The sequence below is a fragment of the Pelecanus crispus genome, chromosome 1, assembly GCF_030463565.1.
Source record: "Pelecanus crispus isolate bPelCri1 chromosome 1, bPelCri1.pri, whole genome shotgun sequence".
NCBI lineage: Eukaryota > Metazoa > Chordata > Aves > Pelecaniformes > Pelecanidae > Pelecanus > Pelecanus crispus.
The window spans coordinates 127,118,899-127,145,603 of NC_134643.1; the positions used below are offsets into that span (position 1 = coordinate 127,118,899).

The following is a 26,705-nucleotide window of genomic DNA, read 5'->3' on the forward strand; positions in this document are numbered from 1 at the left end:
TCATTGTGTGGGTTTTCTCAGAGTACTTGTAGATGTCACAAGAATATTTATGTAGGTGTCACAAGAATATTTACCATTGACCTAAAATGGAATTTAGGTCAGAACCAGGATACGGTTAGCACTTCTGAGTCATTTTGGACAGGTCTGCACCTTGTACTGCTGCTTTCTTTGTGTTACTGCAGTAGCATTTTCACCACTGGCACGTTTGCATGGCATTGTGCAACATGGCATGCAGCGATACTAACTTGGGTACTGCAAGCTTTTATAACCCTTTCACCAAGTCATCCATTTAACCGTGTCCCTGCCCCAGCACTCTTGGCTTACATGGTTTCCAAGACAGGAGCTGGCTCCTTTAGGGTTAAGCTAACTATCTCTACCAATACCGCACTGCGTGATGTGGTCAGTGAATCCTGTAATGCCAAGGGTGGTCGCGTACCACCAGCCTAATTGGTTTTTGTTGGGTAGAGTGAGGTCGTTTCGTTGCATGTTCAAATGCTCATTGTACATGTGAGTTATTGTACTGTGATCTTTGTGTTAATATGTAATTCTAGATAGGGAACTTTTTAGGAGTTCAGATGAGTTTAGGGTTATGATCTGTGCAACATGGAGGCTGAAAGAGTTCTTACTTCAGCCTGAATATAGTAAGTTAAGTCTCTCAGTTTATTTACAGGTGTCTGTTAAGCATTTTTAAAGTTAATGTTCAAAGTTATGCAGTCTCCCCTAAAGTTTTCTCTTTTTCTGCTTTGTTTGATTGCAAACATGCTTTGCCATCTGTTCAAATTGTGTAGGAACCTCACTTATTATAGGGTGTGTTTGTTTATTATGATTTTTATATACTTTCAGATAGCTAATGGGTTGGTGCAAACTACTGGCTGGCCGAGTGTCGTTACATGTATTGGCAACTGGTTTGGAAAAGGAAGGTAAATAATACGTAATCCAAAGTTTTGGAAGTACAAATCAACACATTCTGGGCTGTAATATTACAGTCAATTTAAATATCTTTATTTTGCTTCAGTGTGTTTTTTGGGATGAAACAAGCAGTTATTTAGGTGTTTGAGAGGAGTTTCCCTTGTTATGCTGATTAGTTTATATATAAGTTTGAAATATTCTCTCTTGTGTCAAAGCAGTGTTCTGTAGTAGCTCTTTTGTCTGATGTTTATTCTTCAGATGAAATATTTCAGAATTGAATTAAGAATAATTCTTGCAAATGTTAACAGACTAAAACCACTTTTAGTAAAGGTTGTTGTTATGCCATTTTAATGTGGAATTTCCCATGTTTTCATTTGTGTTTCAAAGCAGTTGTCAGGGTGTAACTCTAAAAGTATCTTCTTGTCTAATGTCTTTTTTTCCTAACACACTTACAGAAACTTGAAATTTTAATTAAAAAATGAAAATACATATGGCAACTGATTTACCCTTGCTTTTTGTCACTTTCTTTACATTATGTTTTTTTTCTTTTTTCCTTAATCCTGTATAGAGATCGCTCATGTTTATTTTGTCATACCATACAGGAGTTTTCCATAAATTTTGCAAGAGCTGTGTGCTAAATCCATTGGCTCTGATAATGGTTGATGCATGTAGCATATAGTAATGCTAGTGTAGTGCCATCCGTTGTAGGTGCATACCACTGAATGAACATTATTGTCAATCAGTTCCAGAGAAGTACATATGAAAATTAAGTATATGGTTTCTGTATAAAATCACAGGATAGTTAAGAACATGTAGGCTCAAACTTGTTTTCCATAGTCCCTGCAGCCTTTTTGGTGAATGTTACAAAATGCAGAGAATGATAACAGTTATACAATACTGAACAAAATTGGCGAGTCTGTGCAAAACAAATACATTTGTTCAGATTTTTCTTCGTGCAAAAGCAACAGCCTATACTTTTAGGAGGTCACATAGTGGACTGGTGGATAGGGTTGTGGTTTGAATGTCAGTGATCTGGTTCTTGTTTTCATCTTGCTACAAATTCCATGAAACATGAGTAGAGTCCTTAGATCTTGTCTTCAGCCAAAGGAAAAGATTTGGTTTAGTTCAAATTAGGTTGCTCCAGGTAAACTCCTGTTGAGGGCAAGGCAGTTTTCCCATGACTTACAGGGAAAAAAAAAAACTGGTAACTGTCATGACTTCAGTAGGATTTTTATGGTTTACATTAGCTGAGCTGGAGCTATTCTACAGCAGCTCTAATCTGGGCTTTCCAGGCAGACAGCAGTTTGATGTGTGTGTTAGCCAAACTTGCGCAGGTGTTGTCTTCTACCAGTGCCTAGCAAGTCCAGAATGTGATCAGAAAATACTGAATTTTCTCTAGCTGTCCTGTACAGATTGTTTTCTTCTGCATGGTAAGTCTAACATATCCTGAAAGCATCAGATTATCAGTGCAATGTGTTTGCATGAGGACTTTAATTCCGAGAAGCATCAGACATAGCGTGTACATGTTAGGCGACATCTGCATCCTTGTTTTTGTCAAAGGAACTATCCAGAAATATGCAAGCCCTAGTGGTGCCTTTAGATGCCATTAAATGCAGGATGAGTTCTGTCACGCACAGAGAAGTATTTAGAACACTTCTATTAATATTTAGGTGCCTTGAAATTGCCAGATGAAAGACTGTAGCATGAAGAAGTGGTCAGTTAAAGAACAGTAAGATTGCAAATATTTCACTGACGCCACAGATGAAAAGTCGTTTTTGATACACTTTTCTCAAGGTAGTACTGCTTATCATTGGAATAATAAGAAATGTTTGTGGTTTTGTTTTGGTTTTTTTTTTTTTTTAAATGCAGGAGAGGTTTGATCATGGGAATCTGGAATTCGCACACTTCAGTGGGAAATATCTTGGGATCCTTAATTGCTGCTTATTGGGTATCTACATGCTGGGGTCTCTCCTTCGTGATGCCTGGTGTTACCATTGCTGTGATGGGGATTGTATGTTTCCTGTTTCTTATTGAACGTAAGTGCTTTAATGGGATAGAACCATGGACGCTCATTATGGGTGAAGAACACCACCTGTTTAAGCTAAATGACCCAGTGCAAAGTATATTTGTCAAGCTATGGCAACAATTAAAGAACTTCTTCCTAGAACACTAGGTGGAGAAGAACCTGTGTACGTCTAAAGAGTTGATACACTTAGACTCTGGCATACCTGAGAGGGTAACACTCAGAATTCAGTACACTGCCTTGTCATTAGTTCCCAGTCTTTGTAAATTGTTCAAGTGTATCTTAACAGAATGTCCTACCTGGCTCCAATGTGTATTCTGTGCTACCATTCAACCCATGCCATCCATAGCCTGTGCTATGAAACAGAAGTCAGCTGATACAGCAAATTTTGTCACTTTAAATTAGAAACTAAAAGGGAGTGCCCCATCTTGTCCCTACGTAGACTCAGAGATGCTAGTATGAATGCTTATTTTACTGTAACTGTCCTGTCTCAGGAAGTAAAAAGTTCTGCAGCTGTAACTAGAATGCTGTAATAAGCTGGACTGCCAGAATAGCACTTAATGTGGTCATGGGATGGGAAGGGTACCATGGAGCACCGTTTTCTTTTTCTCTAAAGCTACAGGTACACATTCCTACCAGGACTACTTCTGTGTTATCTGTACTGTTGGTTTATTGTTGGTAAATTACACTACTGTAAGTGTTTTAAGAGATACTCGTTATGCTTGTTTTCACTATTAACTATGCATGGTATTGTATTTCAGATCCTAAAGATATAAGTTGCTCCTGCACACCATCCAGTGTAAGTGAATGCTTTTGCTATTTTGATTTTTGCCTCCTAATACACATGTTTATTATGATAGTTCTGGAAATTGGATAATCTGCATGGCCCTTTTGTACCAGGCTGTTATAACTGACCCTATATACTTGAGGGAATGATTGGTCTTCTGTGCTTCACTGGTAAACCAGTACCTTACTTTCTATCAAAGCAATGTGAATCAAGAGGTGAATGAGTTTGTTTTAAGTAAAGTTTTGGAATAGATGTTCTTACTACAGTAAACCAAGTAAAAACTGTTAATCTTTTTTTTGAGTTTTCTTACTTTCCTCCAGTCTTCCTGGGCATCTTCGGAGCATTTTGACCTTTCTCCTGCTGCTGCCTTCCTTGCTTAGGTATGGCATAATGAGATAGCTGCCAACCATATCCTGTGAAGGGTCTCAGTGTTTGAGAACCCTGTGTTAGGCATTGCGGAAGGAGCAGACAGCCCTTTTTGCTGACATAGGGTCAATGAACCATGTGTCTATGGGCTTGGAGATAGAAGGTGGGATGTTCCCTCAGATAGAGGCAAGGACAGTAGGAGCACATGGCTAGGGAAAAGAGGAAGCAAGGGATGGATATGAAGCTGAGATGAAGAGATTGGAGCAAACAGTCAGTTTGTGACAATGAGTTTAGTTGTGATATAATATGGCCTCTATTTAACCAAAACTGACATTAATGAAGAGCTCTGAAAAGGAGAGAGAAATAATCTGCGTTTAGTGGTGTGGGTCACATGACAAATCAATACTTTAGTTTTTGTGGCATCACAGAATAATTCAGGTTGGAAGGGATGGGACCTCTGGACATTGCATGGTCCTACCCTCTGCTCGTACTAGGTCTAAATCTGACATAGGATTAAATTGCTTAGGGCTTGCCTGTCAAATTTTGAAATCCTCAAAGATGGAGATGCTGTTTATACATAGTTTTGGGTTTTTTTGGTTTTTTAAATACACAGTGAGTTTCTAGAATGCATCGTTCACATGTTTTTCTGGCATCAAGGCAGTGGATCTTGCTATTGTATGAGAGCTTATACCTCAAGGGCTTAAATTTTGGCAAGGTAGCGAACTTCACTAAGCTGTAAACATACTGTCACACACACAACCTGTGGAACGCATACTGCCTGGATCACAAGGGGAAAATGTGACTCTTGACACAAGAGTTTGAAAATCCAGCATCAGAGATTGACCGCTTAAGGTATTGTTGAAGCGGGATTGAAGTTTGTGTGTGCAAATGTCTACGCTTTCTTTGGGTTGCTGAGCATTGTGTGTATGCTTCCTTGTGCCATTGTGGCAGCAAAACTCATAACTTTTTAAATTGTTTCTAAAAGGAAAGCTTTCTCTTTAAGTATTAGTATAAGGTTGTTCAAACACTATTTTAATAGTAGGTTGGAAGTGGTTAAGCTCTGGTACGAAAATGTTTGCCCAGTACTTTTGAAACAAAAGTTCGTAAGACATTACTTAATTTTGAGTACGCACAGAAAGCCATGTCAGTGGCAAAAAGATGTGCTTTAGAAAGCTTTAGCTGCTACATGAGAAGATGATTCCTTTCTTGCCTCATGTAGCTGTGACCCAAGAGGAGGGAGGCAATTCAAATAGAACAGGAGAAAAATAAAAAGCAAGAAAAACAAACAAAAAAAGAGGGCATTAGGAAGACCAGCTGTGTGTAACTTCTCATAACCGAATGTCATTTGTAGCCCCAGTTTTCCTTTAGGAGTGTGTTTGCAGGTTCTCCTCTGCTTCATGGTCCATAAGACTCTGGTATGTGTTTGTCTCTACTGTAACCAAAACCTAGAGCAGCGTGTTGCTCCAGGCTCTTTCTCCTTTGGCTCCCAGGGACCTGTGGGCAATCAGGTCTGCCACATTTTCAACTAGTTCTTTGGAAGAATAGTAGGGGGAAACTGGCAAAGAAGGTCTTAAGGTTTCCCGTGTGTGAGGGCAAATCAGGGCTGTTGGGGAAAGTGTCAGAGGGAAGGTCCCAAGGGAATCCCACATATGTTTTCCAATGCTAGGGGATTATACATGGAGATTGTCTGCACATGTAGGTATATGTGAGCTATACCTTTTAGCTGCAAGTCTCACAGGTAGATTGTATGGGGACTGTCGTGGTTTAGCCCCAGCCAGCAACTAAGCACCACGCAGCTGCTCGCTCACTCCCCCTACCCCGATGGGATGGGGGAGAGAATCAGAGGAGGAAGAGTGAGAAACACTCCTGGGTTGAGATAAGAACAGTTTCATAATTGAAATAAAGTAAAATAGTAATGATAATAATAACAATAATAATATCCAAAGCAAGTGATGCACAATGCAATTGCTCACCACCCGCCGACCGATACCCAGACAGTTCCCGAGCAGCGATCGCTGCTCCCCGGCCAACCCCCCCCAGTTTCTATACTGAGCATGACGTCATATGGTATGGAATAGCCCTTTGGCCAGTTTGGATCAACTATTGTGGCTGTGCCCCCTCCCAGTTTCTTGTGCCCCTGGCAGAGCATGGGAAGCTGAAAAGTCCTTGACTAGCATAAGCAGTACTTAGCAACAACTAAAAACATCAGTGTGTTATCAACATTCTTCTCCTACTAAATCCAAAACACAGCACTATGCCTGCTGCTAGGAAGAAAATTAACTCTATCCCAGCCAAAACCAGGACAGGGGACGATTGCTGGCTTTTTACCACTCCCCCCAGTAGTTTCAGATAGATGGCTTTTTACATTTTAAATGCTCTCTTCTTCTCAAATAGTAACTGAAGGCAACTTTTCTAGCCTGTGTTATCTCTTCTTTACCAGTTAATGGGTTTTCTCTCCGCATATGAAGTACTCCTGATAAAGCTTCTGAATACTTTTAATGGTCTGTGGAAATCCTATTCTTCGTTTATTACTGTGAGATAAGGTGTGCTCACAATGCGCTCTGAATTTTTCATTTAATTCTCTTTCATTTCTTAAAGGTTAACTTCTGTCAAGTATGAGAATATTTTAAGTGACTCTTAGAGACTCCTAACAGGAGGCACTTTTTTCCTTAGCTTTTATATATTTCAGAAACGCTCCCATGAACATTGCAGCTGCTGTTTATAATACCTAGAGCACAGTGTTTACAGAATTTGCTGTTATGCTTTATGGAAGTAAATGTTTGTTATTTGTTTCAAATACACTTTTACTGGAAAGTGTAACTAAAGAGTTCTGCACAGTATGTTGCTCATATGTCTCAAGGAGCTGGCATGGAAAAATTTGACATTCAATATCTACTTGCCATGATATTTTTAACAAATATTTAGTATTTTAGGAGCTTTTTTCCCCTTCTGTTCACTGCCCTTTTCCCCAGTCCCAGAAAAGGGCTAGCATTTGACCTAATCTTCTCTAGGACACCAGCAAGATCATTGCTCCAGGCGCAGTCTCACTGTATAGGGATGCATTTGACCTTCTGTTTCCCTGGAAACCTTGCTCTCCAGAGCAAAAGGCATCACTTCTTCCTTCCCTATTCCATACATTCACATCTGCAAATCTTGTAGGAGGCTTATAAATGTGCTCCCACACCTGCCTTGGACCCTTCTCGGATTACAATTTGCCATTGTCTTGGGAAGCTGTATGCCATTTGAATTGCTCAAATACATCTCTTCAGACCTGTGTGGTCTGCAAAGTACAATGGATTCTAAATCATTAATGAATAGGGCTCACAGCTTCTGTTTGCTTTGGGGTCGATGGTTTTAGAAGTTAAGGAAATTAATAAGGTAAGAATAGAAGTTCAGGAAGATCTCCTACAAATGTAGATGTGGTAATGACAATGACTGTAAAGAAAGCGGCTTGCTGATTGAAGGAAGATTCATGTAGTAAAATAGACTGTGTTATTACTGGGAACAAAAAATTTCAGCCATGTTGTACAACGGATAGAATTTGCTGGCAGGCATAAAATGCCTTTTTTGCTCAGTCACTTCAGTGACAACCTGAACAACCTGTGTGCTTTTGCAAATAGTTAGAAATGTTTTTTCTAAGACATTAAAGAAACATACACACTTGCTTTGCTCATAAGGCTGTAGTAGGTCACTTTGGACAGCTGTCTTAGGTGCGGGCAGCTCTGCCAGCTGGTGCCAAAAGCTGAACCTCACTGTGGAAGAATGAGGCCAGTTAAATTTAAGCACAACTAAAATAAATGCTCAACATGAGGGAAGGACTTAGGGTAGATTTATATTAAGATTTATAGATCAGATTCATCTCTGTGTGATATCACTATCTTGGATGAATTTGGTCTACTGTTTATTTGCAGCATGATTGTAAGCCCAGTATTTCTACAGAGTTCGTGGTGGTGAGTAATCTGGTTTCATTGAGTTGTCCAGAAGCATAGATGGAGAGCCAGGCACAGAGCCTTGAATGCATGGTTCTTATTCTTTATTCACCGATTTCTTGGGCTATGCTTCACTTGCTTCTGTTCACCTTGGCTCTGATTTATGAATCTGAAATTTGTTTCAAAACAAATATTTGAGTACAGTAAAGTGCTTTTACATGCTAGCATTGGAGGCTTAATCTATGACTTTCCAAAAGGCTATACCTATGAAAAATGCAAGGGAGAAGTCAGTGTGCTTTATTAAGCATTGGTGCACTTTCATAGTCAAAGTTACAGAGTAGGTTTGTGGCATTTGTGAAATGTGATGATTTAGAACTGGTTTTATTGCTTCTCATCTTTTCTCCCTGGACTTTTTTCTTCATAGGTAAACATGTTAGCTGCAGCATGTTCATACAGACCTGTCGTTATGTTCTAGGAACTTTCTTTAACCTGACTTTACATTTCCAGGAAACTTAGGTCTCTTAAACTCCTGTGACAAAGTGCTTGTGCATTTAAAAGATACCAGGCTGCAATTTTTATCTTCTGTAAAGGAGAAAGAAGCCTAAGTATTAAATGTGCAGCCTCTCAGTCTAGTCCTTTTCCCCAGACATTTCCTCCTTACCACAGTAAATCTTATTTTTGATGGTCAAATGAAAAAGTCTTTCATTTTTTTCTCTGCTGAGCTGCTGAATAAAGATGTAGATGGATAATGGGCAAGATAATAATGATATCTTGTCTCTAGATAATGGGTTTTCTTCACCACAGATTATTGTAAATTGCTTTTTTGACAAGAGCCTGATTTTCTGTAAGACAAAATTTAAAAATCTGCTTTATCAGACTCTGGGGGTTTGACTGTTGTTTGTTTATTTTGGGGAATGCATGCCCAAGACTGTTTGTGCCTCAGCTCTGCATTGAGCAGCAGAAATACTTTAGTTTATCCTCAGAAGTTTTTTGCCTTCTTAGAAGGATTTGGTTGATGAATGACAGTTTGTCTAAAGAATACTGCAATACATGCCCCTCTATTTTTGTTGGGGAAGAATTACCTTGTGATTCATTTTGAATTAAAATGTTCAGTGAGTTTGGGCATTCTTTTTTTTTTATTTGTGGTGGTGGGTTTTGGGGGTTTTATTTGGGGCAGGGTTTGGGTTTGGTTGGGGTTTTTTTGGTTTGGTTTGGTTTTGTTGTTGTTGTTTTTTAATGTGGCATCTAGAGTGTGATTAGACACTTAAGCAAACATCTCATCCCTGAGGAATGCACAGTGCCTCTTGTGGTCTTAGCAATAGGTTGTACCTACCTGACCGCAAACCTACTTTGAAGCGGTATATTTAATTTGGCGGACAAACCTTAATGTCCCTGGCAAATCTTTTTAGACCAAGGATCTCAGAATGATGTTTTCCAATGAATGCAATTTTGGTGTGAACTGATACACTAATGCACTTGTTAATAAGTAAGTATAAAAAGCAGGTCTGTCTGGGGCCTAAAATATAGCTTGGTGCCTCAATTTCAGTACTGAGCATGGTGAAGGTGCTCAGACTCTTTGTTAGCCCACAAGAGTACAGTCCATTTCTGGGTCAGAAGAATATAGTGACCATAAGCTAAAGGGATAAACTTCTATCTTAAAGGGATAGGGAAACGAAGAATCAAGGTTTTCCTGAAACAAATCAACTTCTGTAGTTGCTACTAGGATTATCTTCTTATGAGAAAAAACTAAGTTTGCAATGTCAATGAAAGTTCAGTAGAGGAAAAAGCAGCTAAAGATGATAAGAATGGCATGACTGTCCTCTGATTTCAGTATGCTGCTTCTGTATAAAAACCGTATGAAGTTAGCCTTCAAATAAATTTGTGATTGCATTTTATGTGCGTTGCCACAGGTCAACATAAGAACTTGAAAAACCCAAAATACACAGTCATTAAATCAAAGATGCTTCATTTGGGGTTCTGTTTACGTTAAAATGCACAAAGACTTTTGTTGCAGAGAAATGATTAACACTAATGTAGTCCTTCAAAAAACAAGCAACAAAAATATGGGGGATTTTTTGTTTCGTTTTTTTTTTTTTTTCAGAGTTCTAAAACCTTCCTGAATGGTGCATCTCGATTCAGAGTCCAGATGACAACCTTAAATGCTAAGGAAACCAGCAAACCTCAGGTAAAATATAACATATTGTTGCAAAACAGTATAGAAGACTTCCTAAAGCTCACATGAAATATTTATAGTAGATTTAATATTGATGAAGATTGCTTTTCCTTTTATTACGCTGAAATCTACTTCCATCTTCATACACAAATGTAACTACAGACGAGGGAATTAGGTGTTATCTAACATAAATACTCCAAACCAAGCTGAAAAGGTTGCATGCTTACTCAGTTGGACTTGTGACCTTCATACAATTCCAGCAAAAGTAATGCACTGCAAAATATTTTAAAGATAGCCCATTTTAAATCTTTAAACTACTTACTGTGTTTGTCCCCTCCTTGCAGTCTCACTTCTCTCCCTTTTTAATGTTATAGATGTATGCATTTGCAAGGTCATACATGATGACAGAGAGTTCTAAATGTGAGCAATTATTCACAGAAATCCTGCTTAAAACTTGTAACCGTAAGTGCTGGTAATTCTCACTGGAAACCGAATTCTGGATTTGCCCATTTGTGGGCAAAAAGACATTTTATCTAGTGATGGACGTTAACTGAAAATTTCCATTTAAAATTTTGCATTTGTATTCAGTACGCTTGGCACATGATATCCTGAGAGGATAACTCTTTTAACTTCTTTCAGACTTTTACAGGAAAGTAGAAACTTCCTGTTCTTTTCATCCTTTGCCCATAGAATAATAATCAGCATTCACAAGGTATAATAATCAGTGTCGATGAAAAGGTTTTGAAATTTTTGTTAAGGAAACACTTTGCTCATAATTTTTTATTAGTCCAGCTTAAACACCCTCTGTACTGAGTTTATTCATGTTCATTTTGAGCTGCCCAAGAATAGTCTCCAGCCTGGAAACCATTTCTCAATATTATTTCACAACCAGCTGGAAGATAAGGGGAGAAGATGTAAAAATATCAGTAGGTATCTTTAGACAAGTCATGAAGACAATTAAAATACAGTCGGCAAATTAGTAGACAAATATTTCTCTTTTAACTCTGCTAGTAACTCTAATTGGCACCCTCGCTGTCAGCCTGCGAAGAGTCTGCATAGCAAGTGGGCAAGGAAGTCGCGCCCCCACACGGACAACAAAGCATGAGGGCACTTGCTGGCAATCCTGTCAATATTCTTTTTTTTTTTTTTTTTTTTTTAACTCTGCACCCTGCCAGCTGGGTTATGTGTTTGTAGTGTGGAGTCCTAACAAGGCTTTAAAAAGAAATTAAAAAAAAAATAAAATCCTTGTTTGTCACTTTTTGGGACCCCCATGATTTTCTGCCAGTGACAAGATAATCTTTTTCCTGTCAAAGCGGACTTGAGCATCTTTCCTTTTTACAGTGGTTGTGTTACAGTTATGCTGAGCTGATTATCGCAGTCAGCTTTTGTGCCTGTACAAACAACAGATGTTTTGCATTTATGAGCTGGTCTTCTCCAAGCACGGAGGAATGGCAGCTTTTACTGATTTTTCATTGACCTCTTCGATTACTGTAAAAAGAAAGCAAATATTCAGGATATGCAGTGATTGAAAGCAGAATGTAGTTCTGGCTGCATGACCTGAATACCTCTGTGTGTTCATTACCACTTACATCAGGTTGGCCTCTTAAAAATTACACAAAATCGAGGGATAATGAATCCTTCCCCAGAGATCAAGAGTCTGCCATATGCCTAATCACACTCTGACAGGCTGGCAAAGCTGAACAATGTTATCTCTGCCAAGCACAAACTGCTGGTTTTATTTATCATTTAGCTACGTGCAGTATAAAAATCCCATACTGTCAATAGAAGTTTCCAGCATGAGTTGCTAAATAAGTTATTTGGACTTTGGTCACTTCAATATTTAATTCTCTCTTCTTAAATAGGCATGGAGCTACCTGTCTGAGAAACAAGCAGCATTACCTCAGACAATCCTGGTTAGGGTTGCTGTGCAAATTGTGCAAGAGAGATTCACTTAAGACACTAGCTAGACGTGTCTTCCGTTGAATCCAGTGGGGAGCTTCACTGTTTAAGCCTTGTTTTTCCCTTCTCCCTTTTTTTTTTTTTTTCTCTCCCCTCTCCCTCCCCCCCGCCCCCCTTTCTTTTTTTTAGTGTTAATAGCTGGTGTTTAGAATTGCTACTGTTAAAATTTTGAGTTCAAGTTTTGAAGCTGCTCCAGTAATTCAGAAGATAAATATTTACAATAATGATGGAGTGACTCATGTGCCATAGCATAGGTTTACAGTGCCGTGTCAGAAGTCCCTAGATGTTTTTCTTATCTTCTAGTTATTGCTTCATCAGGGTACAGGGTCTTCTGTAAATCCTGGATCCTATCTACCAATCCTGTGCAAATATTTTGGATGCTGCATGGTAGCTTCTAAAATTATGCTAAGTATCTGGGCTCAGGTGCCCGGACGGTTCCCGGATAACAAAATATCCTCATGGCTAGACTGGGATGGCTTGTTCTTGTTGAGTGATAACTTACTCCACAAGTATTCTGAGCAGCCAGTAGAATTATTAAAGCCCTTCCTAGGGCTAGAAAAGAACTCAGAATTCACAACTTAGGTAATATTGGTAAACTTCAGGCTTTTATAATTTGTGGATTGCAATGGTCAAATGAAACAGATGTGAAAAAATAAGTGATTGCTTAACATAAAGGACTCAGTATCCAGAATTCAATTGGAAAGATGGCCTGTGTTTAAATCGGTGAATAAGGTGATGTTACAGAGTCTGAGAAATGGGCTTAGTATTTGTACAGAAAGAAGATAATACATGCTTTTATACAGAAGTGTGTTGTAGTACTCAGTAGATTGTCAGTTTTAATTAGACCACGCTTATGTAGTGGGGTAAGGGAAGACTGGAAATTGTTTTATTCCATTGAATTGTACTCTAATATGTGTTTTTTGCAACTTGAAATTGTTCCACAATAGAACAGAAACTTGATTCTGTAATGGAGTGTATGCGCTCAGACATAAACAACCAGGTTTGTTTCACCTGATACTCTGTATATACTTTCTATACTCGGTATATCCGAATCAAGAGATTTTTTAAAAGCTGTAACTTTCTGTGATAAAATAGATACTTTTTTTTTAATTATTTTGGAATTACTTGGTTCCTTGATATGTGTTTTGATGCATTCTTCCTTTCTTTTTCGTGTGGTGTTGCTGGGCGAAATTGCAGGATCCAGAGATGCAGCATTTACTTACTGACTGTGAAAATGGCAGTGTGTCACTGAACTGCAGCACTGTGGTCACTGGGGAAGGTAGACATGGGACATCAGCTATCAGCTTCCTTGGGGCCTTGCAAATACCTGTGAGTACATGTGCTATTCTTGCCTGTTCCTCTAAGAATTAAGTTTTGCCTCAGAATTCATATTTCCATGAAGTTCTAGATGGAGCAGTAGATGACATTAACTTTGCATCACAAGCTTTGATTGGCAACTCTGGTGTATATAGGCTAAGGCAGATTCTGGTACACAAGACAAGGCGTGCCTCTCTCAGAAGAGGATTGAAGATAGATACGAGAGTACTCTCTTCCCCAGTAAGCAGATGGCATAAGCTCATTGGCTGCATCTTAGAAACTGCAAGCATCTAGGTTCCAGTACCTGTATAAACTGCTTTTTCTTTCCACCTCATTATAACTAATACTAGAGCAGCCTGTAGTGTGAAATGTGTTTTTTGCCTCAGTCTTTAATAATATTGATAGACCTTGGGCTCCCTGGTCCCCTGCGTTGGAGGACTATGAGTGTGGGAACAGTGACTTTCCATTTGTGGACACTGAAATTGTGAGGGATCAGCTGTGTCAGCTGAATGTTCACAAGTCCATGCGGCCTGATGGGATTCATCCCAGAGTACTGAAGGAGCTAGCGGATATCAACAGCTGGCTACCTCTCAATCATCTACCGAAGGTCTTGGGAATCTGGGGAGGTCCCTGCTGAGTGGAAGCTGGCCAGTGTTGTTCCAATCTACAAAAAGGGCATGAAGGAAGGCCCAGGGAACTACAGACCTGTTAGTCTACCCTCAGTTCCTGGAAAAGTTACAGAGAAGATTATACTGGGTACTACTGAAAGGCATTTAAAGAATAATGCAATCATCAGCACAGTCAACAGGGGATCACAAAGGGAAAGCCCCTTTTAACTAATTTGATATCCTATGATAAGGTCACCCACCTAGTGGATGAAGGGAAGGCGGTGGGTGTAGTTTTTCTGGATTTTAGTAAGGCTTTTGATGCTGTCCCTCACAGCATCCTTCTGGACAAGTTGTCCAACTGTGGGATGAGCGGGTTCACGATGCTCTGGATGAAGAACTGGCTGAAGGGCAGAGCTCAAAGGGTTGTAGTGAATGGGGCTACACCTGGCTGGTGACCGGTCACCAGCGGTGTTCCTCAGGGTTCAATCCTAGGGCCAGTGCCGTTCAATATATTTATCAATGATGTGGATGCAGGAGTTGAATGCACCAGCAGCAAGTTTGCCAATGATACCAAACTGGGAGGTGCTGTTGACTCTCTTGAGGGACAAGAGGCCTTGCAGAGGGATCTAGACAGATTGGAGCATTGGGCAATGAGTAATGGGATGAAGTTTACAAAGTCAAAATGCCAGATTCTGCACCTAGGACAGAGTAACACTGGGCACAGGTATAAATCAGGAGAGGAGAGGCTGGAGGGCAGCCCTGCAGAAAGGGATCTGGGGGTGCTGGCTGACAGCAGGCTCAATGTGAGTCAGCAGCGTGCCCTGGCATCCACAAGGGCAAACTGCATCCTGGGGTGCATCAAACACAGCATAACCAGCCAACCAGCTGGTCAAAAGAGGTGATTATCCTGCTGTATTCAGCATTGGTGCGGCCTCACCTGGAGTACTGTGTGCAGTTCTGGGCCCCACCATTTAAGAAGGATGTGAAGGTCCTTGAATGTATCCAGAGGAGGCCAACAAAGCTGGTGGAAGGGCCAGAAGGCATGTCCTCTGAGGAGCGGCTAAGGACTTTGGGCTTGTCTAGTTTGGAGAAAAGCAAGGCTGAGGGGTGACCTCATTACTCTCTACAGTTTCCTGAGGTGGGGAAGTGGAGAGGGAGGTGCTGAGGTCTTCTCCCCACTATCCAGTGATAGGACGCAAGGGAACAGTTCAAAGCTGCGCCGGGGAGGTTTAGACTGGACATTAGGAAGCATTTCTTTACTGAGAGGGTGGTCAAACACTGGAACAGGCTTCCTAGAGAGGTGGTCGATGCCCCAAGCCTGTCAGTCTTGGAGATATTTGGACAATGCCCTTAATAACATGCTTTAACTTTTGGTCAGCCCTGAAGTGGCCAGGCAGTTGAACTAGATGATGGTTGTAGGTCCCTTTCAACTAAAATAGTCTATTTTATTCTGAAGCCTATTCTAAAAGTTTACTGCTTTTAGTTAATGACATATGGTTATTAAGGATGGAATGGCAGGCTGAGTCTATAAGTGCTTCTCTGCATCAGAACTTCTTTCCATGGCTTGCCTTTTACACTCCTCAACATTGTTTATAAAAGCTTTAATTTTAAAACCTCTTGTGTGGCTTATATTGAGAAGTTTCAGACAGCCCAAACATTCGGACTGCTGGTAAAAGGAAAGGAAGTTTCCTTTAGGACAGGGACTATCATCCTTGATTGTCCTCTCAGCTTGAAGCCTAGCAGCTTCAGTAGATTGCACAAGTAGAATTATATACAAATTGATTTGAACCAGGTGTAAAGGTAGGGAAGGAAATCCCCAGCACCCAACCACTGTATTCCTGCATCTTCTCATCCTGTCTAGTCTAATCCTTTGTCTCAACTGGTTTTCCTGTGGCAAGTGGAAGTAATGGGTAGAAAAATTGCTCCTGCTGCCAGCTGGAATCTCTGTAAGTGAGGTATTTTTCCTGCCTGTTGTTGGGAAGGGTCACAGCTGTGTGTGAAGTAGAGCCAGTTGTGTATGTGTGTTGTCCATGCAGATAACTGCAGTACTCTGTATCAGGGATGTAAGGACAAAAGATATCAGATGGTGAGGGGAATGATGATAGGTTAATGTGGCAGTTTAGTTGCAGCTCTGTGCAGTAAGTATACTTCTCATGTACCCAGCAGGAAAGAGGATGGAACAAATTAGAATTTTAAATAGGCATATGCCCTGTCTGTAGTGTGCTTTTACCACATCCTGATTTGATCTGTGTCATACTGGTTAACTGGCTTTTTGTAAAGAGTTAAACAATAAGGGAGAAATCTTAGACCCATCTGAAGGAAGGGCCTAAAGAACACAAAAACACGCCAACACTCCAAACCTGCTATAATGCTATATAAAAACTCTTTACATGAGGAAAATAAGTGATGCAGGTATCCCAAACAGTATCAAATCCTTCCTGTTCATTTTAGTGTTCTATCTTCAGTCAATTCAGTACAATTAAGAGAAGAGAAAACATGTAAGTAAAATACCACAGTCTGCTCTGATTGTAAGCTTTGTGCTCTCTGGGGAAGAATGCTTCTTGGCAATTTTTGAGAGAAAAAGAAAAACCTAAATGTTTCTTAGAAACCATTTCCATAATGGTCTTTGAAAGCAAACAGCAGCCTCTGTCAAGATACTAACTTCCTATTTTCTTTTTTCTCTCAGGGAGTCATAGAGTTCTCCCTTTGTCTTCTGTTTGCAAAGCTGGTGAGCTATACTTTCCTCTTCTGGCTTCCTCTCTATATCACAAACGTAGGTAAGTGTCACAGTAAGGGGATATAGAATTGTGACTCCAAAGTGTCTGGAAATATGAGCTTGAAATAACTAAGAAAATAAACATTACTTCCTCTGAAATAGGCTATCTTTGCTACAGTAGCAGGAGGGTTGTAAGTCACCAACTAACATATTTCTCAGTTTTATGAATTCAGTATTACGAGAGGGCACTTTCAAAACAAACAAAAAAAGAATCTGGCTTATCTTCAAAAATTCTGAGCATAAATGCCATGTCTTTGACTCTTGTAAACCAGCCAAAAAGGTTTACTTTCTAATAATGTTTTTACGTGATTCAAGTGCCTTATTATAGCATGTACAAAAAATCTAAATGAGCTTCTTTATCTGTTCAGTACTGCTTTTTTGTTTGTGCTGTAGAGTGCAGAGAACGCATTTCTCCCTAGCCAGAGAAAGTCATGATGTGACCTTTAAACCCTCGGCTAACAAAAAAGCTGTGCTGGACAAGTGTGGCAGTAACAACCAGCAGAGACAGACAGGTTGAACACCCTATGAAAACACACAGAGCTGCAAATCCTATAGCTAAAGGCTGTCATGTGTGGACTCCAAATAACCAGTTCTCCTGTAGTACCTGGGTACCTTGAAAGCAGGGGGCTTTTCATAGGAAGGTTAATGATATTTACCACAGTACTGCCATCTGTGCTGTGGCAGATGTTGGTGAGGTTATGGTAGTGCCACTGACACCACTGTTTGCTCTTTCAAATGTATTTCGGAGACTTTAAAAAAAAATACCAAAGGGGTTTAGAAATGCAGCTCCTTTTGAAACTTCACACTTAACACAATAGGACTGAGTTTCCCAACTTTCTGATGTGCTTTTGGAAATCTGACCCCATAGCATATCAGTAACTACATTAGACTAAATGTAAGTATGTGCAAACAGTGGTCTTCACTGCCCATGGCAACCAGCAGAGTTAACGAAATCACTTGTCTCTTCACACTCCCCATAAACTGCACAGTGCATGTTGTGCCAAGCAGGTTGTCAGACGTAATTTAATGATGAATATCACTGGTCACGTGATGGAGACCTCCAGGATGAGGCTCTATAAGTGATCCAAATGTAAGCTAACTGTGCTTTCAGAGCAAAGAGCCTCATGAGTATTTTATTAACTGTTTATGAATCTATGGCTATTCATAAATGGGAATATTGTTAGTCCAGACTTTAACAATCAACAGGCCTATTGCCTGGACTGTATCCATAGTTAAAGTGGTACAATGTCCTGCCATGAGTGTAATTGCATTCACAAGGTATCCCTGAATACCCAGTTATGATATGGTCTTATTTGTCATACACAATGACACCTTATGGTAGCTTATTCCTATGAACAAACAATACTGCTGTAAGATGCCTTTATCCTAGCATGACAAGACTGTGCTGAGATTTCTGCATTTTGTAGTCTGGAAACGAGACAAATGCTTTTTCTGTCACTAGAACATCTTGACGCCAAAAGAGCTGGGGACCTTTCTACACTGTTTGATGTGGGTGGAATCTTTGGTAAGTTTTATATATTAATATTTCATCCTTAGTCAGACCAGTTTAGGAAAAGCTGTGGTATGCACAGTTTACATGTATTATTAGTCCTTGTGCCTTATGTCCACTGAAGAAGAGTGGCAGTAAAGTTACTAAGTTGAGAGCTGGGTTGGTTCTTGAAAGCCTAGCAAAATATCTTTAAATTGAACACCTCACAGAGCCAATGAGATTGTCCAGTACAATTGTAAGCACCAAATATTATGTAATCTTTTAGCTCCATCAGCTCTGGCCCATGAGTCTTGGTCACACCACCTGTCAAAGTATCTTCCTTCTGTCGCTCTAACATAACAGAACTATCCCAGCTTGTACAGTTGTGTATTTTTTGTGGGCACAGAGGCGAATGGCCACAGGTGTTCTGGATTTTTTCTTGATGCCTCATATAACTGTATGTGATAAAATTGGGAGATTGTAATAATAGTAAGGATGAGACTATTCCTTTGTAATTTGTGAGGTGACCACTGCATAATTAAATCTTTATGCCAGTGCAGACAGTATAGCTCACAATAAAACAAGCCTCATCGTCTTGATGCCCAGCTGATTTGTGTGACCTGCTGTCCCCTTCTGCTTCCCCCAGTTCCCTTATGGAAATAAGCCCTGTATCAGTCTATTGGAAAATTATGCTTATGCTGGAGAAGTTTCATTGGATCAAGAGCTATGTAGACTCTGGTAGTTCAAGATGCAGGTGTCAAGGTGTGTTGCAGTTACTGTTCCAGTCTTGTGCTGGATATGACTTTTGCCATTTCTCATTGCTTATTTCACCCCAGATAGCTGGAAGCCAGGGTTAGTAGTACCTTAGAGATGTGGGTGACTTTTTTCAGCAGCATCTTATTCCACTGTGAATACAATCTTAACAAGGTGCTGTGTGCTGCTTAGACCTTTGGCATTTACATTTAAATTCAAGTGAGCACTTTGGAGATGGGCAGCTGAGAAGGGAGAGGCAGGCCCAGTGATATTTAGGAATCTGGAGAATCCAGAGAACTTCCTTTTCTTCTCCCCATACCAAGTTCCCTTTATATCATTTTGGCAGCTTTTTCCCTCAGGCCTTCCAGGCCCCTCCTGCCACATGCTCTCATTAGTACTTCTCTGTATGGTGATTGTCAAACACAAGAAGTAGGGAACAATAAAGAGCCTGGAGTGACTGCCTGGAGAGAAAAAACAGTATTTTGTTTGTCGCAAGGTCTAGAATAGCTCATTTCCCCCAGTTGCAGTGTGGCATGGACAGAGCACTCGAGAGCCAAGTTTATTGTTACATGTGAGGAGTCGAGACCAGTGAGTAGCTGGGCACAGCTGGATTCCAGAGTGCCAGCAGTGGGGCCTCGTGGCACCTGGTAAAAAGGCTTTTTGCATTCAAAAGCAGCAGAACAATGATATCTAAATTTTTTTTCTGGCCCCATCCCATCATCTTGGGTATTTGGTTGGCATAAACAATGAGGAAGAGCAACTGTCTGCTTCTGTTATCTTCCAAGTCAAAACCGGTTGGGTTAATAAGGATATTGCTAAGTGCAAATTATGTTGTCAGTCTCATGCTCTGTGCTGCTGTGTATAAACGTACATTAAAAGTCATATCCTATTGTTTTAATCTGGGTTGGGTTTCATTAAATGTAACTGATGTCTTCTGTGTAAAACATGCACAGAATGTTTTCCTCACACACCTATCTCTTCTTTCAGGTGGAATTTTGGCAGGCCTTATTTCAGACAGGATGGAGAAGAGAGCATCAACCTGCGGAATGATGTTATTGCTTGCAGCACCCACAGTAAGAGTTTGCCCCTCTCTTACAGCTGTGGCTGAGACTTTGACAGCATTCCTTAGGAAGTTCTGCAAACAGCATCTTCTAACTTGGAGATAAAATGTTCAAGCCAGGTTAAAAGCTGGCATGAAAAGTTGAGCATGTGAGCAAGTACAGACATTGGGGCTGCCTTCTCTAAACAAGCAAACAAGTCTAGCACATTGCTTGTTATAGGACTACGTGGAACTTTTATCACTGTTAGGTGTCTGTTCTGGCCAGAATTTTAGCTGCTCAAAGGCTAAAATTTCTGTGCTGTAACTGTTGGTAAACTAGCAGTTGTATATATGAGGTGCATTTTTTTCTTTAAGTTTTGATTCTTTTGTGAAGAGTATTCTGTGCTGTGTTGAAGCTGGCAATTTGAGAGTTTAAAATTGAGTGGTCTCGTAACACAGCCCTTTCTTCTGAAAGGACATATTGAGGAATTGGAGCACATCCCGCATCTCCCTCCTCTGTCTAATCAACCAACCATCCTGCTGTGGTCTAAAAGGGTTTAGTAAAACCCTGGATGCTAGAACTAGCTGTCACATAATCCCAACTAAGATATTCTTTAGTTAGCATGGGAAAATGGGGAACCTAAGATGAGCACATACGTTGGTATTCAACATGTTTGGTTTTTTGTCTTTACAGTTGTACATGTTCTCTGCAGTCAGTAAAATGGGCCTTGAGGCTACTGTAGGTGAGTATTTTTAAGTTATTTTCTGCCTGGCTTTATGTGACCTTTTCATTTATGATCCTTTGATGCTCTTTCCTCTTTTTTTCTTTTTATATTATTTTTTCCCTGAGAGGAGGAAGTATGGAATCAAATTCCCTAGACTTTGTCTTGCAGGCTTTTTGTGGGATAAGGAAGGGGGCTAGGAAGTAAGGAAGGAGTGGCCTGAGAGCAGTGATTTAGTTACTATCATTAGTCCTCTTTCTGGAGCTTGTTGTGTCAGCCCAGGCTTTATTATATTCTCTATGCCCAATGTCAGAGGTGTTTAAAGACTACTTGTAGTACTTCTGACAGCAACATTAACTTTACTTGTTTAGCCTGAATTAACTTGTGTCTTTCTATCTGTTACCTCAAAACAGAAGTTGAAGCACAAGTGCTGACAGTAGTGTCTCATCTACCTAAAGGCCTTGTTAAGTTTTAGGGCACTCTGGTGCTTGGTGTTGTACAAGCAGAGAAGGGGCTTATGGGTGGGTCCCTGTGAGCATCCCCTGCTCTTAGGGTCAATTTGGTCAGACTTTTCCCTTTCTCTGACCTACCAGGATCAGTAAAGGCCCTGGGAAGTGCCTTTTGACTCAGCCCCATCTCCTCTTACGTTTGAGAATTCACATCATGGAGTAAGCATTGCAGGGACGTACAAATATACGTTGCTTTTCTTCCTTTCCCAATTCTGCAAGGGAGCCAGGGAAGCCCAGGAAGGATTAAACCATTTGAGAACCACAGGCTATGATGTTTCCTCTTGCTATGGCTAACAGTCATTCAGGCAACTCACATTCTCCATTTTTGTCCCACTTGAAACAGTGATGCTGCTTATCAGTGGTGCCCTGGTGAATGGCCCTTATGCGCTGATCACCACTGCTGTCTCTGCTGACTTGGTGAGTTTGGCTTCCTGTCTGCTTCCAGTGTAGCAGCTTTGGCCTCCAGAGAGAGCCCTTTGACTCCTGGCAGGGTCATTAGTGGGCTGCGTTGTCCCAAAGTAAAGGGATAAGGAGCTGGATAGGCAGTGCTGAACTCAGCCATTGAGATTGTTTTTGAGTTTGTGTATTAGTATGAATGAGTGTCATGCTTGTGAGAGGCTTCTAAATTATTCTTGCCTACTAACAAGACAGCCCAAATCTTGTAGATGACAGCCCAAAGTGAATGTGAAGGTTGCATACAAGGTCAAGTCTCTGTACAGGTGCCGTCTTCCTTTTTATACTTTGCATCTTTTAATGAGGGGAGGGGCTGTGTCTGTGTGAGAGATGAGCTGGAGACCTAATTCTCATCAGTGTGGAAAGCTATACATGGCACTTACCCTTACTTTTGTCCATGCTACTCTCTGCCATTTCTTGTACTGTTACTCTGGTTGCCGGCACTTCCAACTGGATCAGGTTGGTCAGTGACAAATGACGCATAAAAACATTGACCCTAGCACCTTTCATTAGGTAGGCTTTGGAAGGTTGCTTTCAAAGGTCCTCATTCCTTAAGGCACCAAGCAAGAGGCAAAACTCCTCTAACAACAAATGCTCTAAATATAGGAAAAGGAGCAGGACAGAAATATCCAAATGTCCTCTGGAGTCCTATCCTTGGCCTGGAAGTCTTGGCAAGACAAAGGCGGCCACCATGTATTGCCCATTTTCTCCTTAGCCTTGTTGAAGGGGCTGCTAGCTGGAAGGTGGGGCCTGACATCACAAGATCTCTACCTGGCCCTTGGGAAGAGGGTTGAAACTGCCAACCAGTTCCTAGGATGTCAGCAATCAAACATCTGACACAAGCATATGTAAATCGCTGATTACCTGACTGTATTCTCCTCACTGTACTGGAGATAAAGGACTGTCTCTCTTAGCAGTTCTCTGAACGATTCAGTTTTTCTGTCTTTCTGCTCAGTCACTCCGCTTATCAGTTGTTTTATTCTGAGGACCTGGCATCTAAAATTGTGACTGAAAGCTTTTGGCTTAAGAATTCTCTGAATTAGCATTTCAGTATATATCCATAATTCTTGTACTGTAGTATTCCTGTCACAGCAGTGATTTCTTTTTTTTCTTGCAGCATAATGCAAAACTGGAGTGCTGTCCTTGTTGCTTGAATCCACAGTGTGCAGAACAGAAAGTTTCTGGGCTCCCATGGTTTAAATAACATGATGTAATAAAGGAGAACACTGTAGGCAACAGGATAGAAGGCTGCTTTAAGTAGTGATAAAAGGGTCTGAGCTAGGATATTTAAGGCATCTTCACAATGTAAATCTAATGGGAAGAGGTGTGAGCTAGATGATGTTGTAAGGACTTCTTCGGAGTTCAGCCTAGGATGGGTCTAAGCAGTCATTGTCATTTTAGGGTACCCATAAAAGCCTGAAAGGGAATGCAAGAGCCTTGTCCACAGTGACAGCGATCATCGATGGAACAGGATCTGTAGGTAAGCCAGAGCTGTAAAGTAGTCTGTCTTAGCTGTGGTAGGTTAAAACAAAGGATCTTTGAGAAACTAGGCTCTCTCCAGTTCACATTTTGGCAGGGCTCGGTACAGCTTTGGAAATGGGAAGAAGAGCAAACTCAGCCTTTAAACCTCTCTAGTGGTCGCACACCTGAGGGAGGGAGGAAGGAAGAGGGTGGTAGACTGATACTGGGCACAGACAGCAAAACTAGATGCCATTGGGCTGTTTCTGAGATCAGGGATGTTTTATTCATGCCCTCCGCACTGGTATGTGGAAGGGAAAATTGAGTAGGATTCAGCTTAATACTGGATGGGCATTTTCTTGAGCCAAAGGCGGGCATTTCTCAAACTTCTAGTCTTCCAGCTTCCCCTGTGTTAGGTTTCCCATTGGCTTGCAGCTGTACCAGTAGTGTGTTGCACTTTCTGGGGCCTTTTAATACATAAGGTAATACTGAGTTAACTAGGTGGAGAAATTGGTATTCTAACTCAGAATAACTATCTTTCAGCATAGTAAATCTATGTTGCATCATTCTGACAATATCAATGTTATATTTTAGGTGCGGCTTTGGGGCCTCTTTTAGCTGGTCTTATTTCCCCATCTGGTTGGAACAACGTGTTCTACATGCTCATGGTGGCAGATGCATGTGCCTTGCTAGTAAGTCTAAAAAAACTATTTAGTTGTCGTGTATTTCCTTTGTGCTAAACTATCTTAAAATGCAAATTTTCCTTTTGCAATTTCAATACTCCGTCTTATAAGAAACTTCCAGTTGTGTAGGAAATTTTCAATTAAAGAACAAATTTGCTCATTTTGAAATTCTCATCTAATTTAAATCAAAAGTGCAGATTAGTTCTGATGCACTTCAGTTCCTGAGCAAATACACATCTGTTAATTGCTGGCTGAGCAGATTACAGCAGGCATAATTGTAAGTAAACCTTTATATATAGACCTAGAAGATGCCTCAGATTCCACTTCCACTTCCACGGAAGAATTACTTCTGTTTTCTTTAAAGCTGGTTTAGCGAAGCGGTAACAAATGTTTTGCTACATTGCCATATCACCAAAAGCACCGTGGTAATGAAGCTGTTGAAAGTTAATACATCACATTCTCCAGATGGGCCCTAAAACTGCAGTACTAGGTTAGATGAAAAACTGGCATCCTAACTTTTGACAGTAACCAGGAGCAGATGTTGAGGGAAAAGGAGTGCAACACACACATGGTGGCTTGGTACAAAACACATCCATTTTCCTTTTTTCTCCTGTCTGAGATCCTGTATGATTGATAGGAAGATCTGAAAAGGGTCGGTTTTTTGTTTTGTGGTTTGTTTTTTTTTTTCTTTTTTTTCACTTCTGACTTGCCCTGCTTTGGTTTTAAAGACCAAAGATGACACGAAATGAGGCAAGGTGAGTCTTGCTGTACCTTTAAAATCAGTCTTGCTGCAGCCACCTGTAGGTTAGCCTGTAGGTTAGCCTGTAGGTTACCTTTTTACGTTTGCCACAGATTTCCTTGGCAGGCCTCTGTACCAGCTTTGTTCTCTTGAAGTGTCACCTGCTTATCCTCTGCTTTTGAAGTCCTAGGTGGAAGTGGTCATGAGAGGGCAGGGTGACTGTGAAACACTTCAGAAATACTCCTTCCTCCATATTGGCTGTGCCCAGACAAAGCCCTGTGCCTGCACGGTATTGCACAGAGCTCTGGGCTCCTGCAGGGGAGCTAACACTGAGTGTGTCAGATCACTTTTTCCTGACAAAAGAAAAGCAGAAAATCTTGCTTTGAGTTACAATTGAGTCTTTTTTTTTCCTAAATTCAAATTAAACCCAAAATTTTAAAGTAAAATTTTCCACATTTAAGAGGTGAAATCTCTGGAAATTAAGTAAATAAATTAGGTAGGTTAACAGTTTAAGTATGTTGCCACTGGTAGTCAGCAGGTCTATAAATCCTGATTTGTGCTGTTTTCAGTATTAGATATTCCATGCTGCAGAGTGAGGTTTGGAAGACTGTCATTGTTTTCCCAAGTAGATTTAAAGCTCTGCTTTTTTTCTTTTATAGTTATTTATTAAAACCAAACGAAAAAATCCCACATTTCTTTGCAGCATCAGTTAAAATGCCTTCATTAAAGCTCTGTTTTTGAGGGGGTTGACTCTGTGCTGTTGTAATAAATCCTGGTTTTTGTAACTCTTTTTCGGCTTTTCCTGTTCCTTGCAGTACAGCATATAGATGCCTGTGTTCAAATGTTATTGCTTCAAAGATGTTTGGAGGGGCTTTAGCCTCTTACATGGTGTTCAGTTCTGTTATTCTTGGCCACTCCCATACCTCTGAAATGTTAGGTTTGACTTCTTAAAACACCAGTACGTATAATAGTGAAGAAACTTCTATTTATAACAGTGAGACTCTGAGGATAAGGAAACCTGTAACAGCGAGGAACCCTGGAAGTTCTAATTCTGTCTTTATTGTGTGTGGGAATCATCAAATTTTATTTGTAAAATCACTTTCCTGGGTACTATCTTAGTACACCTTTTAAAGTGCAGTTGAAAGTCCTGATCCTGCACAGGCAAGTAAACATGACTGACTTCATTCGTCTTGACTAATTGTGTGATTAAAGCTTTTCACACAGACTTGTTTTTCAGAATAGCAGCTAAAATACTTTTATGCTCCAAAATTTCTATCTGCCATGTTTTCTTGAAGTCTTGGGTTCCCTCTGCTGGTTTCATTACACGTCTGCTGATAAAGTAACTTCGGAAAGCCATTCTGATTTTTACAAAGAAATTGATCTCTCGGTTGCGAAAAGGAAATTGTTTTCCTCTTGCCTATTCATTGTGGAAACTCCTCTTCCAAATATTCACTGAGCATCTGTAAATCTTTTCAATTCTTTTTAACTCAGCATTACAGGGTAATGTTTCAAATGGGGAACTCTTCGAATAACAGTGAACATCTTAGCCTGAAACTTAGCTTATTTCTATATCTGTACAGATATTAACACAGATACTGTGACTGTTTTTACAGTTCTTACTCCGTCTTATTCAGAAGGAACTTCAGTGTAATGCAGATCATACCCTGTAAGTGTTATGCCTGGCTGTTGCTCTTTAATAAGAATTTAAAAACATGTTACTAAGCCTTTGTCCCATAATACCTAGATGTAGACTGAACGTTTTAAGGTTTCTGTATGTCCGTTTCTGTCCGTTTTAATTTTGCTTGAAAAGAGTAATCTCATTTTGATGTTTTCAAATCATGATTAATGTTTTTCTTTAGAACATCTTATTTTGAAAAGTATCTGAAAACCTACCTCTGTCATGGTTGTTTGGTCTCTTGGTTTGGTTTTTCCCAAATATGTAATCTTCCTGGGTTTCATCTTGGAGTGTGCACGTGGGGAATAAGAAGCTACTCAATTGCTTGCTCTGTGTTT

The 26,705-nt window shown here is 40.3% G+C and overlaps 1 protein-coding gene across 1 annotated transcript in view; it reads left to right on the forward strand.

The window, feature by feature from the left end:
- SLC37A1 (solute carrier family 37 member 1) overlaps positions 1–26,362 on the forward strand; it is a 32,576-nt gene extending 6,214 nt beyond the window's left edge. Inside the window, exons 6-19 of the mRNA XM_075714252.1 lie at positions 844–920; positions 2,779–2,945; positions 3,694–3,731; positions 7,997–8,035; positions 10,116–10,199; positions 13,344–13,475; positions 16,758–16,848; positions 18,310–18,372; positions 20,077–20,162; positions 20,823–20,871; positions 21,703–21,776; positions 23,214–23,292; positions 23,865–23,962; positions 26,306–26,362. Coding sequence (XP_075570367.1) covers positions 844–920; positions 2,779–2,945; positions 3,694–3,731; positions 7,997–8,035; positions 10,116–10,199; positions 13,344–13,475; positions 16,758–16,848; positions 18,310–18,372; positions 20,077–20,162; positions 20,823–20,871; positions 21,703–21,776; positions 23,214–23,292; positions 23,865–23,962; positions 26,306–26,362 — 1,134 coding nt within the window. The remainder of the gene's footprint in view (positions 1–843; positions 921–2,778; positions 2,946–3,693; positions 3,732–7,996; positions 8,036–10,115; positions 10,200–13,343; positions 13,476–16,757; positions 16,849–18,309; positions 18,373–20,076; positions 20,163–20,822; positions 20,872–21,702; positions 21,777–23,213; positions 23,293–23,864; positions 23,963–26,305) is intronic.
- Positions 26,363–26,705: the final 343 nt, after the last annotated feature.